Source organism: Cheilinus undulatus, linkage group 21 (genome assembly GCF_018320785.1).
Source record: "Cheilinus undulatus linkage group 21, ASM1832078v1, whole genome shotgun sequence".
In the NCBI taxonomy this organism is placed as follows: domain Eukaryota; kingdom Metazoa; phylum Chordata; class Actinopteri; order Labriformes; family Labridae; genus Cheilinus; species Cheilinus undulatus.
Window position 1 is genome coordinate 21,348,921 of NC_054885.1, and position 15,120 is coordinate 21,364,040.

Here is a 15,120-nt window from a genome sequence, read left to right on the forward strand (position 1 = left end):
AAAGCTCTAAAGGAACTTCTGGTTTGTGTTGATTTGGCGCCTCCTGTGGACAAAACTGTGGAGCTACAGGCTAGATTCAAACCTGGGTGGCTCACATGGATGGGGCACTCAGGAATAAATGCTTGGCTCCTGCCAGCTATAAGCAACGTTCTTTCATAGAAAAAAGTCCTACACTTGTATTTCAAACATAAGACTTAGAGAATCTTTTTTTTTGGGGATATAAAACACTGATAAAGAAACACTTAATCTTGTCAGTAATGGTTCTGTTTGCTTTTCTAGCTCATAAAAATACATCCAAACATTTATTTCACTAATATTCATAAGGTAAAAACTCCTCACAGGGACTTCATTTTCATAATTTTTTTTCAGAATCCGTCACCTTTACAGTAGCATAACACTTGGCCTTATTCAGCAATATCTTAATTATTTTTTTTATTTTATTTTTTTGTACTAGATTTTCCCCCATTAGATTTGTTCACAATAAAGTTTCTAAGAGAAACCTACATCAAATTCATGACTTGTTCTGGAACTCTTGAATTATCGCTCGTGTTCCTTAAATGGGATAAATGGCATGATCATGCGCCAGAAGCGTGTGCATGTTTTTTTCTGAAGACACGGCTCTTTCTATGCCAGCAATGTTCAAATTAAAATACACCATAATAACAATCCTCCACTGGATGTCATTAAGATATTTGAACTATAATCATTTTAAATTGGATTTAGTGCTGGTCCAACCTAACCAAAATAGAATGATTTTATCATATATTTATCATCAGTTAAAGAAATTAAATGTGCTACAATCACATAAATATTACTCACTCAAATAGCACTGTCATCAGAAATGATATGCATTGTGCTGTAATAGAGGGATACTGTTTTAAAATTAACATTATTTAAATGTGTTTTAAATTAGTGTTTAATAAAAAAGTCCTACCATAATGCTAATTTTAGTCAAAATGCATGCGATCTTAGTAAAGATTAAACATTATGCAGTTAAATTAAATTCAGAAAGTATTCAGACCCCCATTCGCTTTTTCAATTTTGTTTTTGTTTGCAAATTAATTGTAAAAAATGAGAAACTGAAATATCACATTGACATAAGTATACAGAGCCTTTACAAATACACTTAAAATTTAGCACAAGCGCCTCCCGTTTTTCTTGATCTTTGTTGAGATGTTTCTACACCTTGATTGGAGTCCACCTGTGGTAAATGAAACTGATTGGATAAGATTTGTTAAGGCACACACCCCTCTATAGAAGGCCTCACAGCTGAAAATGCTTATCAGTGCAAAAGCCACGCCATTAATTTAAAGGAACTGCCCGCAGCACTCAGAGACAGGATTGTTGCAAGGCACAGATCTGGGGAAGGCTACAAAAAATCTGCTGCACTGAAGGTTCCCGAGAGCAAAATAGCCTCCATAATTCTCAGATGGAAGCCAAACTGAGCAATCAAGGGAGGTGAACAAGAACCCAAGTCACTCTGACAGAGCTCCAGAGATCCTGTGTGGAGATGGGACAAGTTCCAGAAGGACAACCATCACTGCAGCCCTCCACTGATCTGGGCTTACGGCAGAGTGTCTAGCTGGAAGCCTCTCCTCCTCCCGCCAGCTTGGCTTTCACATGGAGTTTTTTGCGAACTCCAAGAGGGCTTTCATGTGTTTTGCTCTGAGGCAGTTCCTTTGACCTCATGGCTTGGATTTTGCTCTGATATGCATTGTCAGCTGTGAGGCCTTCTATAAAGAGGTATGAGCCTTTTCAAATCCAGATCAAGAAAAATGGGAGACACCTGAGCTAAATTTAAAATGTTCTTGCAAAAATTTCTAAAATTCTGTTCTCAATTTGTCATGATGGGGCACTGAGTATAGATTGAGAATAAAAGATTTTCTTTTTTTCGGCTGTAGCCTCAGAATGCAACATAAACACAAAATTGAAGGGGGTCTGAACAGTTCTGAATGCACTGATGTTTAATTCCTACACTAGCATGTTTGAATACTGATGAATGTAAAATGTTCATAGATTTTATTCTGAGCTAAGAAAAAATAACAAATAAGAAAACTTCAGTGACTGTCTCAAACTTAACAAAACAACTATGCAACTGGTTTTTAAGAATTGTTTCCAATTGATTTACTGATGCCACATTAAATTTTCTTTTTGCAATGTTTCAAATTCCTTTTCATGTTTATACAACAGATTAACCCATGTTTCTTTGAGCCCCTTCCTCCAGAAGTCCTAAGCAAAAATGCATCCATACATCTTATTTTATTTTATTTATTCCATCTCTGCACAACAAGCCATTTTGGCTCTTTCTGGATGTATCATTTCCACTTATTTATCTGCAGCATGGAAAGACATCATCTTGGCTGTCATAGGGACATTGTTTTGTTTTCTAGGCTGCCAGAAGATTATAGTGAGAAAGAAGAAAGAGAAAAGTTTCGTGATCTTCAGATGTTGAGATCAATTAATCTGTCAACAGGAAAACTTGTTGATATCTCTAGATAACAGGATAAATGAGTCAGGATATTAAGGAACCAAACAGAAAAAAACTTTTTTAAAGTAAATTACATGTGTGGCTTTATGTCCACTTTGGGCTTTTGTTTCTTCACATTTTGGACTGCAACATCTAACCTAGCTTTTAAAATCAGGCTGACGACCTATTTAATTCAATTTTCTTGAGCTTCTTTTCACCCTCTCCTCTCAAATATTCTGTCTTGATTTCCCAAATCGCTTCTTCAGCGAAGTGTAATTCTGGCTGAAAATCAGATTAAATGTGTGCATCACTCCTGACATTATGGTCGTGATTGTGGTGCTTTATTGAAAAAGGCCTGTGGGAAACTTGACTCAGATTTGTTGTCATATGTTTAAAATCTGACATGAAGTGCTGCTGTCTGCCAAGTGTTATGTAAAAAACACAAGTCTCACTGTCATGGTATCTAAGCAGTGAGGCTGTTTTAATTTCAGAGTACCCAAGGGATTCATTCATTTATTAATTCATTCCCTCACACTGTCACTTTAACCAGAGACCTGTGTTTATTTGTGCATTTTTGTACCTGTAGCTCCCTCGGTTATTAAATCTGAGGACTTGCCTCATTTCCATGAATTATGGAAATCACACTTGTGAGGATGTTTGTAGGTATGAGGTTGAGAATACAATTAAATAAGCCAATCTGAAAAGAGAAACACATCCTATCAAATTAGATGGCTAACAACCCTCTGTTAATGATATGCAGGATGAAATGAGCACACACAGTTTGAACTGCTCGTTTGTTTGTCTTTTTCTCCTGCGGGTAGCTTTCCACACAATAGATTTTGCTGCACTCATCAGCGGCACAATTAAACTAATCATTCAGCAGTGTGTGTTCATTGTTCATGGATCAAAGGTTTGTGTGATCACTGGTTGTCACAAGATTTATGAAAATTAGCATCGCATTAGTTATAAAACTCCAAATTAAATTCCCTCCACAGCAGCAGAAAATAAGCTACAAACATTTTTTATTATGAGTTTGCAGTCACGACCACCAGAAGCTGACAGAGAAGCTAAGCTCTAAGGAGCGTACATAATGCCAGTGTTTTACAGGAATGAAGAGCACCTCTCCAGGCTGCAACACACACTCCTGATACGGAGCCTTGGCGAACTCTGGGAACTGCTCAGTGTCAGGATTTTCAACCTCCACCTGCATGGAAGGAAGGAGTCAGAAATTGCACAATGTGTATTTGCAGACTAAACTTGCAGTTTCAGTATGGACTGTCAATCCCACCTGACTGGTGTTGTGAAGGAGCTGGGATTGATGAGGGTACAGCTTGTCTGTGTCCTCTGGGGAATATAGGCGAATATATTTGCTCCCCACCACCTGAGGTTTACACGTGTGATAAATAAATAAATAAACTGTTGTCACGTGATTTATTTTTGACGCAAACAGGACTCATAAAGGTGTGTTGCTGTCATCACCTGAGCCAGAAAGTTCTGCTGTGGATCCTGGTGAAGAGGAGACACTGTACCTCTAGGGCCAAACCAGGCGTTTACGGTAATATCTTCCTCTTCTCCTTCACCGAGGCAGCAATAATCAGGGAGGCGAATGTCAGCCTTCAGCTCTGGGATCTAAAGAAACATAAAAAGAAGAAAACCACAACAATGTGGCGTTTTTGAAAGTCAATATATCATGTTTATCCTTACAAAATCATCTGCCTGACATTGCCAGGAGAAACATTTACTTTTTTTTCTTGAGGTTTTTGAGGAATTTTAGTGAGAACACGTGGCTCTGGGGACAGCAATGTCAGTCCATCCTCTGCTATAGTCCAGGCTAGGGCTGGGCAATATATGGAGTTTTTAAGATTTATCGATATATTTCCAAGTGAAATATAGGACAAGAAAATATAATCTTTATTGATATAAACTTAGCACAAAAAGTAAGGAAATTTGTGTTCGGTAGATTATTTCTTTGTTGTAACAATGCTTCTTGGTAATAAATCTTATACCACTGGAAAGCCTGTTTATTACCCTTTCATATGGCACCACATTTGTAAGGAATGTGTATTTGTGGGATGAGCAATAGAGCTACTTCAGGCTGGTGTTCTGCAAAGCCAAGTTGCCGCATTGTTTGGAGTGAGCCCTAGTACCATCTCCAAACTGAAGGCCAGTCTGTGACCAGATTGATGACCAGCATGAGGAGGAGGTGCCAGGCTGTTGTGGCTGTGTATGGTTCTTCCACACGCTACAGAGGCTCCTGTTTGTTAAATGAATTAATTGTTAAATTGCCAATATGTCTTCTTCCTTCAAACTTCAATCATCCAATCCACCAGACAAGCGTCAATGGCAGAATAGCTGTTTGGCATTGGCAGAGAAGATTTGGCAAATATCTCATGGGCGCAGCCCATATACTCAGCTCTGCTGCTCATCCCACAAATGCATGCTCCTTACAAATGTGGCACCATTTAAAAGGGAAATAAACAGGTCATCCAACGGTATAAAATTATTCACAAGAAGCCTTGTAACAACAAAGAGATAATCTACCAAATACAAATTTCCTTATTTTTTGTGCTAAGTTTAGTTATTATGTTGATTGATAAAACAGATGGCAGACCTAATGCTCAACAAAAAATATTCTAACTTTAATCAAAAATAATACAATTAATCATGTTTCATACCACAGTAACTAAAATAGAAATCCTAAACACTCAATACAAGATTATTTCCCATTTTTACCTCTGCCAAGGGGGTTACGTGATCAGGTGGGTTTGTTTGTTTGTTTGTTAGCAACATAACTCAAAGAGCTGTGGACAGATTTTGATGAAATTTTCAGGAAATGTCAGAATAGTGGAGAAGATAAGTGAAATAATTATTCAAATGGTGATACAAGCATGAAATTTGGTACATGTACTCTTTAAGGTCTACTCTTTTCAAAAATAACGCTGGCCACGCAAAAATCCAAGATGGCCGTCATCTTCCAAGATAGCCGACACGTCACACTGAGTCCCATTGTAATGGGTTAAAAAATTGAAGAAAAAAAAAAAACAAAAACACAATTATTGTCCAAGTCTTGGTTTTTGGACACTAAAATGGCAAGTGAAGGTAATTTTGTCCATGGCAGTTGCATATTAGACTTTAACCAAGTTGGCTTCCATGATGGCTGCTACAAAAGACAAATTTCACCATATCTCAGCTACTAATAGAGATAGACAAATGATTTTTGTGTCTTATCCTACCCTTTTTTGGGTCAGAGAATCTAATGGACTTGTTCCAATAACCATACAGGCTACCTGAACTGCTGCATAAAAATGGCATTAAGGATGTCTGCCATGAAACATATTTCATTTAAAAATATTGCCTATTTTGTTTGACCCTGCCTTCCAAAGGTATTTATCCAACAACAAAAAAAATACACAAATCTATGCATATCCTGGCTGAAACCCCATGTTTTCAAGGTTAGGTGATCCAAAGGAAAATTTTATTAAAAAAACTTAAAAGTTTTACTTTCATTCAAAGATTTTGTCAGCTGCCATGTTAGTTCCACAAAAAGGCCAAAGTTCAGCAATGGTACACTACTCATTTCTTCGTACTTCTTATGGATGTCAAAGTAATCAAGAACGTCTCAGTTAGAACCAGCAATGATCTTTGTAGTCAAGAATGTGGCATCGATTTATTGGTTCATGTAACCCTTTATGAATAGCGTAGGTCCCAAGAAAAAAAACAAAAAACCAACAAAATACCCCAACATGATAATAATATAATAATTCTTATTTTTTTTTATCATACTTGTCGTGTAAGTCAAAAGTAACCAAGAATGCTTCGGTAAGGACCAGCAATAACCTTTGTAGTCAAGAATGTTGCATTACATCGATTTATAGGTTGATGTAACCCTTTAGTAACCTTGCAAAGCAGATGGATACGCCCATTTCCTTGTTTTTCACTGGCAAATCCATCTTGCAAAGCTCCTATCTGAACCGTTTGGGCCCGGTTAGAAAGTGACAGGACCAATCAGCAACGAGGGGCAGTACTTTCAGGTGCAGCAGAGTCGTGACGTAAACAAGCAGCAGCAAGAGCTGGTGCAGTTATGGAGGAAGAGATTAGGGTGGATGCTGCTAAAGCACCAGTTTTATCAGAACTTGACAACATTTCTTTGTTAAAAGAAGAACAAAGAACAGCTGTGAGTTGTTTTCTTTTCAAAAACGACAAAAGTCAAATACTCACATGTCTATAGTCGCCATGTTTTGCATTATTCCTCAGTAGCTGTGCATGCCTTGATAGCTGCTACGTCACGTGTTGCTCCTATGGGCCCGTAGAGATGTGATAGACAGAACGTTTATCCAGTCACACTCCAAGTTTTTTTCAAAGCCTCAGCTTTTTCTCAAACATTTCCTATTGAAGCTTTCCCAGATGGATGTGTGAAACAAATCCATCTGGCGTGTCAGGTTAACCCTTCAGGGTGATGAAATGTGTGCCAAGCAGTTTTCTTGCCCTTGTTGAGGAAGGCTGACACAGTGTAATTTAAGTCCCATGTGATCTGTACACCATCCAGGTAACTACATGAGCAAGTCATGCAGAGCCCCCTTACCCCTGGCACGCCCTGTCAATTCACGTGCGGCTATCTAACTATATCTAATAACTGCCAAATAATGTTTACTAGCTAATTGATATGGGGCTGTTAGACAGCATTTGGGACACTAAACTAAACTCTACTACAACTACTAGTCTAATACTACAGTGTTAGTAAAGCTAGATCAGCTGACACTGAACCCCATGCTGAGTTACACAGCAGCGATGTCACCAGTGTGCCCTGGTTGTGTGCAGACATTTACCCAATTGCATTTGTAAGCTCTCATCATTGCCTCAGTTCTGTACTTACAAATGTGAAAATGGCTCCATTGGATTCTACGACCCCAAAAATGTATGTGCACACCAAAAAATCATGTATATATGTTCAGTAGTTGCCTAGGTATGAAAACTTTAAATCAAGGGCAGCCATCTTGGATGCCATCTTTGTAATCAAATTTTATGTTATGACAATAATTAAAACAAAACTCATCAATCTGGTTATCAGATAAATTTTTATCTTAAAAAATTCAATAGGCAACAATTTAAAAAAATGAAATAAAGCAAAATGTGGTCAGGCAAGGCAGCCATCTTGAAAAATGACCGCCATCTTGGATTTTTGCATGGCCACCTGTATTTTTGAAAAGAGCAGGCCTTGAAGAGTACATGTACCAAATTTTATGCTTGTATCACTATTTGAACGATTCTTGTGAAATATGCAATCATCTGCTGCACTAGAAATGGCATAAGGAAGAACTGAGTAGATTTTGGGATCCGAAGGTGATCCGAATCACCGTCTGGATCCAGGAAGTTTTAAAAAGATTCTGTACTATTGGGAGATAGGGCTAATGGCGGAGGTCTGCGCTGTTACCACTTCACACCAGGAGATGGCGGACATGAGTAACTTCAATCCCAGCATCATTTTTGGGTGTGTTTCTATTCAAAGTTTTGCCGTTTGTAGAGTTTGAAAGGCGCACGCCCAGTCGAGGAGACAAGTCTGAGCGTAGCAGAGAGAAAGACAGCGAAATGTAGCGAGAATACTCACAATGCTGGGAAGAATAGAGGAATATTCACCCTCTGCCATGACTTCCAGTTGTCCAGTGAGACCATGGGTGAGACTGTCAGTGCATCTGTTGGCACCAGCAGGCAATTCTTCCACCATGACAGTCCACCCATAGCGTAGCCAATGCTTTGCCTCACCGCGTGTCTACCCCACCAGGGAGGGAGTAATCAGTAAATGCCGTGGTGGGGGACACATGGGGACGGATCCAGGAATTTTTTAAAGGATTCTTCACTATTGGGATATAGGGCTAATGCAGAGGTCTGTGGTCTCTGAGTGTTTTTCTACTTTATTGTTAAAAATTGCAGGAAAACTACCGAACACTGTCTTAATTCCACAAATTGGTGAGTAATGAGGGTTCTTCACCAGTTCCACTGTTTTTCCAAATGCTGCCAACATATTTGTGCAATTTTAACAGTGCTCTCTCTTTTGGCCGAAATATAACTAAAGATTTTTCAGTTTCTATCCTTTTTGGTATCCTTTGGCTCATGTTTCAGTAGGTTTTTTTTTTTTTTTTTAAAGATTTATTTTTGGCCTTTTTGCCTTTATTTGATAGGACAGTGGATAGAGTCGGAAAGGGGGTAGAGAGCGGGGAGAGACATGCAGGAAATAGTGCCACAGGCCGGATTCGAACCCGGGTCGCCTGCGTATATGGCATGCGCCTTAACCACTCGACTACCGGCGCACCATGTTTCAGTAGGTTTTTAACAGTTTTCTTTCCCGTTATTCATTTCATATTACTTCTGCCCTAGTGACCTGTGTGTCATAATGGATGCGGCAATCTCACTGGCTGAAAAACAAATCTACCTACAGGTAAAAATAAAGTAACCTGAACCTGAAATAATCCAATCTAGTCAAAGCATAATTCTTAGTCTCTATGTTCTCAAAACGGATGAGTCACTCCCCCCCACTGTGTACCAATAAAGACATGCTCCATCAAGACCATAATTATTTTTGTACTGGGCTGTTAGCATGTTTATTCCTGCCTTAGAAATGGGAATTTTAATATGGGTGGTAATGGGGATTCTGGGGCTTCTGGGGCCAGTCTCAAGGGGACACTAAAGGAACTGCAATTTTTGGATGAATCCAATACAGCAGAAACATACAAATAATCTGATTTTAGAGGCTATTTCAAAATGATGATGGGTGAGAAATCAGAATGAATGATGACTCCTTATGGACGCTCATTCTGATTCATTTAACACTCCAAAATACCCAGCTTTAGCCTGACAAGTTGCCCTTTCTGTAAAGTTCACTTCAGGCAATATATTGACATAAAAATTAGGATAAAAGTCAAAACTATTTAAAGTAATATGGTTTGAGGAGGAGAACTTGTAAATATGAGATGGGATTCTTCATTGTGATAAGAAACAGACAAAATTAACTGACTGTGAATTTTATAGACATGCACCATCTCTAAATGTCATCAAATCCAGTACAGTACCTGATCAAAAAGCTGGTGTTGAGCGAGATATCCCACACTTTTTTCTTCATCCTGGAGGATAAATGACACCATGTTAGAAATCACACAGAACTATTACATGGTGTTAATAATGCAGGAGTAAGATATTTACTTTATTGATAATGTACCGATCGATGAATTCATCGACTGTTAGCAGCGATTGGGACCATTCCTCGTCTGTGTACCTCGATCCCACCTCCACAGGAACAGTTCGACAACCAGCCACAGACCTCAAGTATTCTATGCTTTGCAGCAGAAATAAAAAAAAAATCAACAGAATAAACATCACAGCAAGTTCAAGAAAATAATCCACTCATTCGGGATTCTAGCTCTGCTCCAAAATATGTCAGGTATGCACTTGTGGATGTCCTCCTCCACAATCAGTGTGCGATGCCAGGAACCGCGTGTCAGATGTCAGAGTGAATAGTCAGCTGTCGAGAGTCAGCGGTGAGAGGGAGGACAGTGAAGGAGATTCTTAAATGGAGAGGTAGTTACATCAGACTGGTGTCAGACATTAGAGGCAGGGATGCTGTGACAAGTAAACAAAGCTAAACTCAGTTAACGGTGCTTGTACTGACTTGAATTTTAATGTGCTTTAACTTTCATTTGAGAGCTTGGTAATAAACTAATGTGAATTCTATGAGTTTTACACACTTATAATGATACATGGGTTTATATTCAGGATGATATTTAAGGGAACAGACTTAAAGGGAATGATTTAATCAAAGAAGATCATAAATGAGACACAAACCTCCAGGGTCGATGATTGAGAGCAGGCCAGTGGGCGATGACTCCCTCTAAAATCACTGGTTTGAGAGGCAGAAGGTAGTTTTTGTTGAAGCTCTCCAGGGAAGGACACCTGATCCTAGGAACAGCCAGCTCTTCTTTGATGACAGGAACATGAGGGAGCTCGATCTTTATTCTCTGTAATAGGTCATGAAAGAAAATTTAAACGAGGCACTTTAAAGGCGAAGATAAAAAACAGCTGTCTGTGATCATATTTTCTTACAGTAGACCTAAAAGAATAGTTAAAGAAGAGTTCCAAGTAGAGCAGCTACTCCTGTCCATCAAGAGGTAGTTTGGCTTTCTGATCAGGATATCCCCGGGCGCCTCCCTTTGGAGGTTTTCCAGGCATGTCCAACTGGGAGAGACTCAAGGGTAAACCAAGAGCTCACTGGAGTGATTATATCCATCTGGCCTGGGAATGCCTTGGAATCCCCCAGGAAGGCTGGGAAACTTTGTGTAGAAGCATTTCTGGGTTGAACTGATGATGGTGCATGGATGTTAGCAATTCAAGACAGGATAATTACACTACATTTGCTTCTTTTGCTAAGTGTAATGCACAGGTGAGGAATGATGGACTGAGACTGTTTTCTACTCCACTACTATAGGAAGTAACAGAAACTGGGGGAAAGTTGATGGAAATATGTAATGTTGCTAAAAATGTAACCTTCTTGAATTTGAGAAGAGGACAATTTCATTGAGTGACGTTATTATTAGAGATGTAACCACACGGCTTACAATACAATATGTAACAGGATTCTAGGATTTTTTCATTTTCATAACAGAAAATAGTAGGAATGCACACAGAGGCATTAGTTCAACATCAGCATCAGCTGATATCAGACCTTTGACAGACATCATTCATCTGCAAATAGAGTGGGCATGAAACGATGTCAGCAGTAGATCTTTATCTGTTGATTTGTAACATTATAATGTTGGTATTTAGCAAACCCAATCACAAAATCAGGGAACAGGTTAATTACTGGGCAGAATATAGGACCTGTTGGACAAACTCTAATCTGTTTTGTGGTCAAACATGAGTAAAATGTTGGCATTGTGGGAATGAAGTCATGAAAAACAAAAAAATCAATATCAGCCATCAGGTAAAATGTGTGTTAAACATCCCTCTCCGAATTGGCCCTAATTTTTTCAATCTGTACACCTTTACAAATTATACAGTCTATCTATTAATCAATGTAAGACTCATGCATATACACCTGGGAAAACATGACTACTTTCCCCTTTAGGATGTAGTCTATTTTTATATATTCAGCCATCCTTTCTGTCACCTTTTACATAAATGACCCAGTATTATGTAACTAAATGTTACTGTGAACTCTGACAACACAAATGTAAAAACATAATTTTCTTTACTTTTCTTCATTAACATAAGTATTATTATTATTATTAGCACTTATTGATATAAGGAAAAAAATCCCCAAAAAGACACTGACACTATCTCACCAAAATACTTTTGATTTTTTTTTTTTTTAAATAAAAAGCAGCACTGCCATATATTTTAGGTAAAATCAGTCTTAATGTTCCCTATCACTGTATCAATACCATGTTGTTTTATATGTTGTAATTACATCAACAGTTGTCATTTTACATTCTGAATTGTTTCAAAAGCAAGACAAGCTATATAAGGATTTCCACAAGAATACACCTCACAATGTTAAAAAGTTGCAACTATGGTGTCAGAAATTTTACTACAACAAACTAAATTAAAGTCCCACACAACAAGGCTTTAAAAACTCACCTTAACCTCAGGATGGTCCCTTTTCTCCTCGTCTTCCTTAGCTGACGTCCTGACTTCTCCCTGCAGTATGTGAACAAATACCTGCAGTATATCATCCATGATGGCTGCACCCATGAGTAATCCCATGTCACAAGTCCTCACAGCCTGCAGGAGCTCTTCTGGTGAAGGATCTTCCCGACACAGAGCAGCTGCTTTGAACAGGCAGCCGTACGAATAAACACGCCTCCATTCTTTGTCCACGTCACGCCATGTCCCCATGTTGAGTTTCTCCCACGAAAAATCCAGGATAATCTGAGCGTTGAGCATACGGCTGGTACTCGGGGTGTCGCCGTAGAGCTGACGCCTCGACCGCTTTAGCATTTCCACGATGCTGGACTCCACTTTGTCACTGAACTGAAGTGGAAACTGGTCTTCATCAGGAGGCAGAACAGCAGAGATCTTTGACCACAGTGCAGCCATTTATGACATGAACCCTACATGAGAAGACAGTGATGGTAAGATAAGACAGAGTTTGTTAAGAGAGAATATCTGGTTTAAGGAAAACATACATGTGCAAAGTTACATTTTTAACATTTTTGGAGGCAGGGGTTGCCATTAAACTAAAAACACACATTTGGTCATTGTTGCAGAGAAAAAAGCCATTCATATTATTTCTAATTGGAAGCCAAAACAATTAGAAAAGGACATCATGAGATGCTTCTGAAACTCACATGATGCTCTGTTAAGCTGCAGACAGGGCCAAAGTACGGGACAGCTAATTCTGAACACCAAATTCATGTGAGGGCTGGTGTACAGCCTTGTGAACTTTGAGGCAGATGACACCAAACTAAACTGAATGATTGCATTAAACACATTGCATAAGACTGAGAGTTATCTTCCATTTGACACAGCTTAAAAGCTCCAGTACAAATTTGAGCTGACAAAAACAAAAGAAATCAGTTCAGACTTGAGAAAAAGAATTGTTGATGCTCAAAAATAGAAGGATATACAAAGTTAACATAGCATTTTGAAGTGTCAGTAACTTGAGTGTGAAGTATCATCAAGAAATTCAAAGAGAGCCACACAGTACAGAACAAGCCTGGCAGATTTCAAAGGCTGGAAAGAAAACTAGTGAGAGATGTGTCTAAAGAACAACTAAACTGATACAAGTGAATGTCTTAGCCAAGTCAGGAATTGTAGTATCAATGAAGACAAACACTAGGCCTGCATAGGAATAGACTGAGAGGTTGAAGATCAAGAAAAACTCCACTTCTGCAGAAGAGACACCTTCAAGGTGGACTTAAGCATGCTAAGGACAACCTGGAGAGAGAGGCATACTGGAAGCATATCATTTGGTTAGGTGACTAGAGCTCTTTGGTCACAGAGACGTTGCTTATGTTTGGAGAAAGAAGGCGAATAACCCAAAGCACACTGCCCTACAAGAGGAAGGGATTATAATTTATGCACGTCAAATCATTAGGGATAAAGTAAAATGATGCGTTTTGCACGTGCAGACAACCACTTAGTCTGTCCCCACCCCATAGCAGCCGTTTTAATTACTAAAAATACGTATATAGAAATCATTTCTTAAGTCAATCATGGGCTGATTTGCTTTTTAAATTCATTTACAGACACCAGTATTAATTTCATTCCCTTCATAACTACTAAAAACTCTGCACAGGAGCTTTAAGGTTAATTTAAACTGCGTCATAACTGCTCAAACTAAAATTTATCTTGCAACAAACGACATTAAGCTCTAATATAGTTTGAATTTCTGATGAAATGAATAAAAATGTATCTGGTTGAAATCTTTGAAAGCATATGCACAATTCAATCAAACTATGGTTGCAAATTATTGAATGAATACAAATTAAACATCCCAAAAGTCTCTATTATGCACAGCAGCAAAAGTAAAGCTGTAATGTATTAGATGCGTGCGAGACAGATGTCGAATATGACATTCAGAAAAGCCGTAATTTGCCACAGAATATATAAATTCTTTTTCAACATTTGACTTTGAGATTCACATATAACATATAAAGACATAAAACTAAAAGCTATCATATATTTATAAAGGGTTGCAGCACAATAAGGAAGCAGACACGTGTTTGCACCGACAAAAACCGCTAGCTAACACTGAATTAAAAGCGTCCGATATTATATTTACCTATAACCACGACATCTTCATCGGTATTCCATGTCAAAAGTACAATTAATCAACTTAAGGCATGATTGAGACTGCCTCTGACAACTCCAGCCACTTCTGTAATGCCTGTGGTACAACAAAAACACACCGGGAGGAAACTCACACATCGGGAAACATTGGTTCCATGTTTCCTTGAAGGTGTCGAACCATGAAATTATTTCCTCGGGCGGCTTAGAAATGCGTTGTCTCAATCTCCGTGCAATACAGCCAAGTTTAAACGTATTTATTTATTGCATTAATGTTATAGTACATAATATTTAGTGTGCACACACTCCGTGTCCCAGTAGCGGGTGGTAACATCTGCACAACCTGTAACGAAGAAGCGCGTGCATACTTACAAACGCACCTGTTTGTCATTTGTTGCCAGTGTCCTACTGTGATTACACCCTCATACACTCTGTTCACACACTGTCCCATCTGTCCACAAACTCCCACTCTTATAGCTGCATGACAACCTGTTAAAAAGTTAATGTCTAAACATAACACAAGTTAACATAAAGCAGTGCTCCTGTGACAGCGCTGCCTAATTTACATACACCTGAGAGTCAGTAAATAATAACTCTATCATCTAAACAGGGGAACAACACTGAGTCATTACGGTACACTGAGACAGCGTTTTTGATCCATTCTAGTCCATTATGGTGCAACTGTTACACAAACATTTGTTTTCCTCCTACTTTCATTGCACCTGCTACTCAGATCGTTTTATGTAAAAACTGATTTCCTCGAAAGGCTGATTGATATGTATCAGCTCAGGCAGAGCTAAAACAATAATTGGGTTTGTCATTTTGATGTCACACAGAGATATTTGAGTTTTTCAGATTCGATTGCTTTTTTGGTGGGG

The 15,120-nt window shown here is 38.7% G+C and overlaps 1 protein-coding gene across 2 annotated transcripts; it reads right to left on the bottom strand.

Annotated features, from left to right (window-relative positions):
• Nucleotides 1-3,473: 3,473 nt before the first annotated feature.
• Nucleotides 3,474-14,488, bottom strand: kdm8 (lysine (K)-specific demethylase 8). Of its 2 annotated transcripts, none has more exons than XM_041817460.1 (8): nucleotides 14,380-14,488; nucleotides 12,092-12,564; nucleotides 10,301-10,473; nucleotides 9,662-9,794; nucleotides 9,532-9,582; nucleotides 3,947-4,096; nucleotides 3,756-3,848; nucleotides 3,474-3,671 (listed from the first exon to the last, which is right to left on the bottom strand). In XM_041817460.1, the coding sequence occupies exons 2-8, from the start codon at nucleotides 12,548-12,550 to the stop codon at nucleotides 3,507-3,509; spliced, it is 1,224 nt and encodes a 407-aa protein (XP_041673394.1). In that variant the 5' UTR covers nucleotides 12,551-12,564; nucleotides 14,380-14,488; the 3' UTR covers nucleotides 3,474-3,506. The 2 variants fall into 2 exon arrangements, with proteins under 2 accessions (XP_041673394.1, XP_041673395.1); XM_041817461.1 differs by lacking the exon at nucleotides 14,380-14,488 and adding an exon at nucleotides 14,238-14,374.
• Between the last annotated feature and the right edge of the window lie 632 nt (nucleotides 14,489-15,120).

Coding starts and splice junctions, on each gene's coding strand:
- kdm8 (XM_041817460.1), bottom strand. CDS start 12,550: ATGGCTGCACTGTGGTCAAAGATCTCTGCTGTTCTGCCTCCTGATGAA. Junction 3,849..3,946: donor AGCAGAACTTTCTGGCTCAG/GTGATGACAGCA, acceptor TGTAAACCTCAG/GTGGTGGGGAGCAAATATAT. Junction 3,672..3,755: donor TCCTTCACAACACCAGTCAG/GTGGGATTGACA, acceptor CCTTCCATGCAG/GTGGAGGTTGAAAATCCTGA.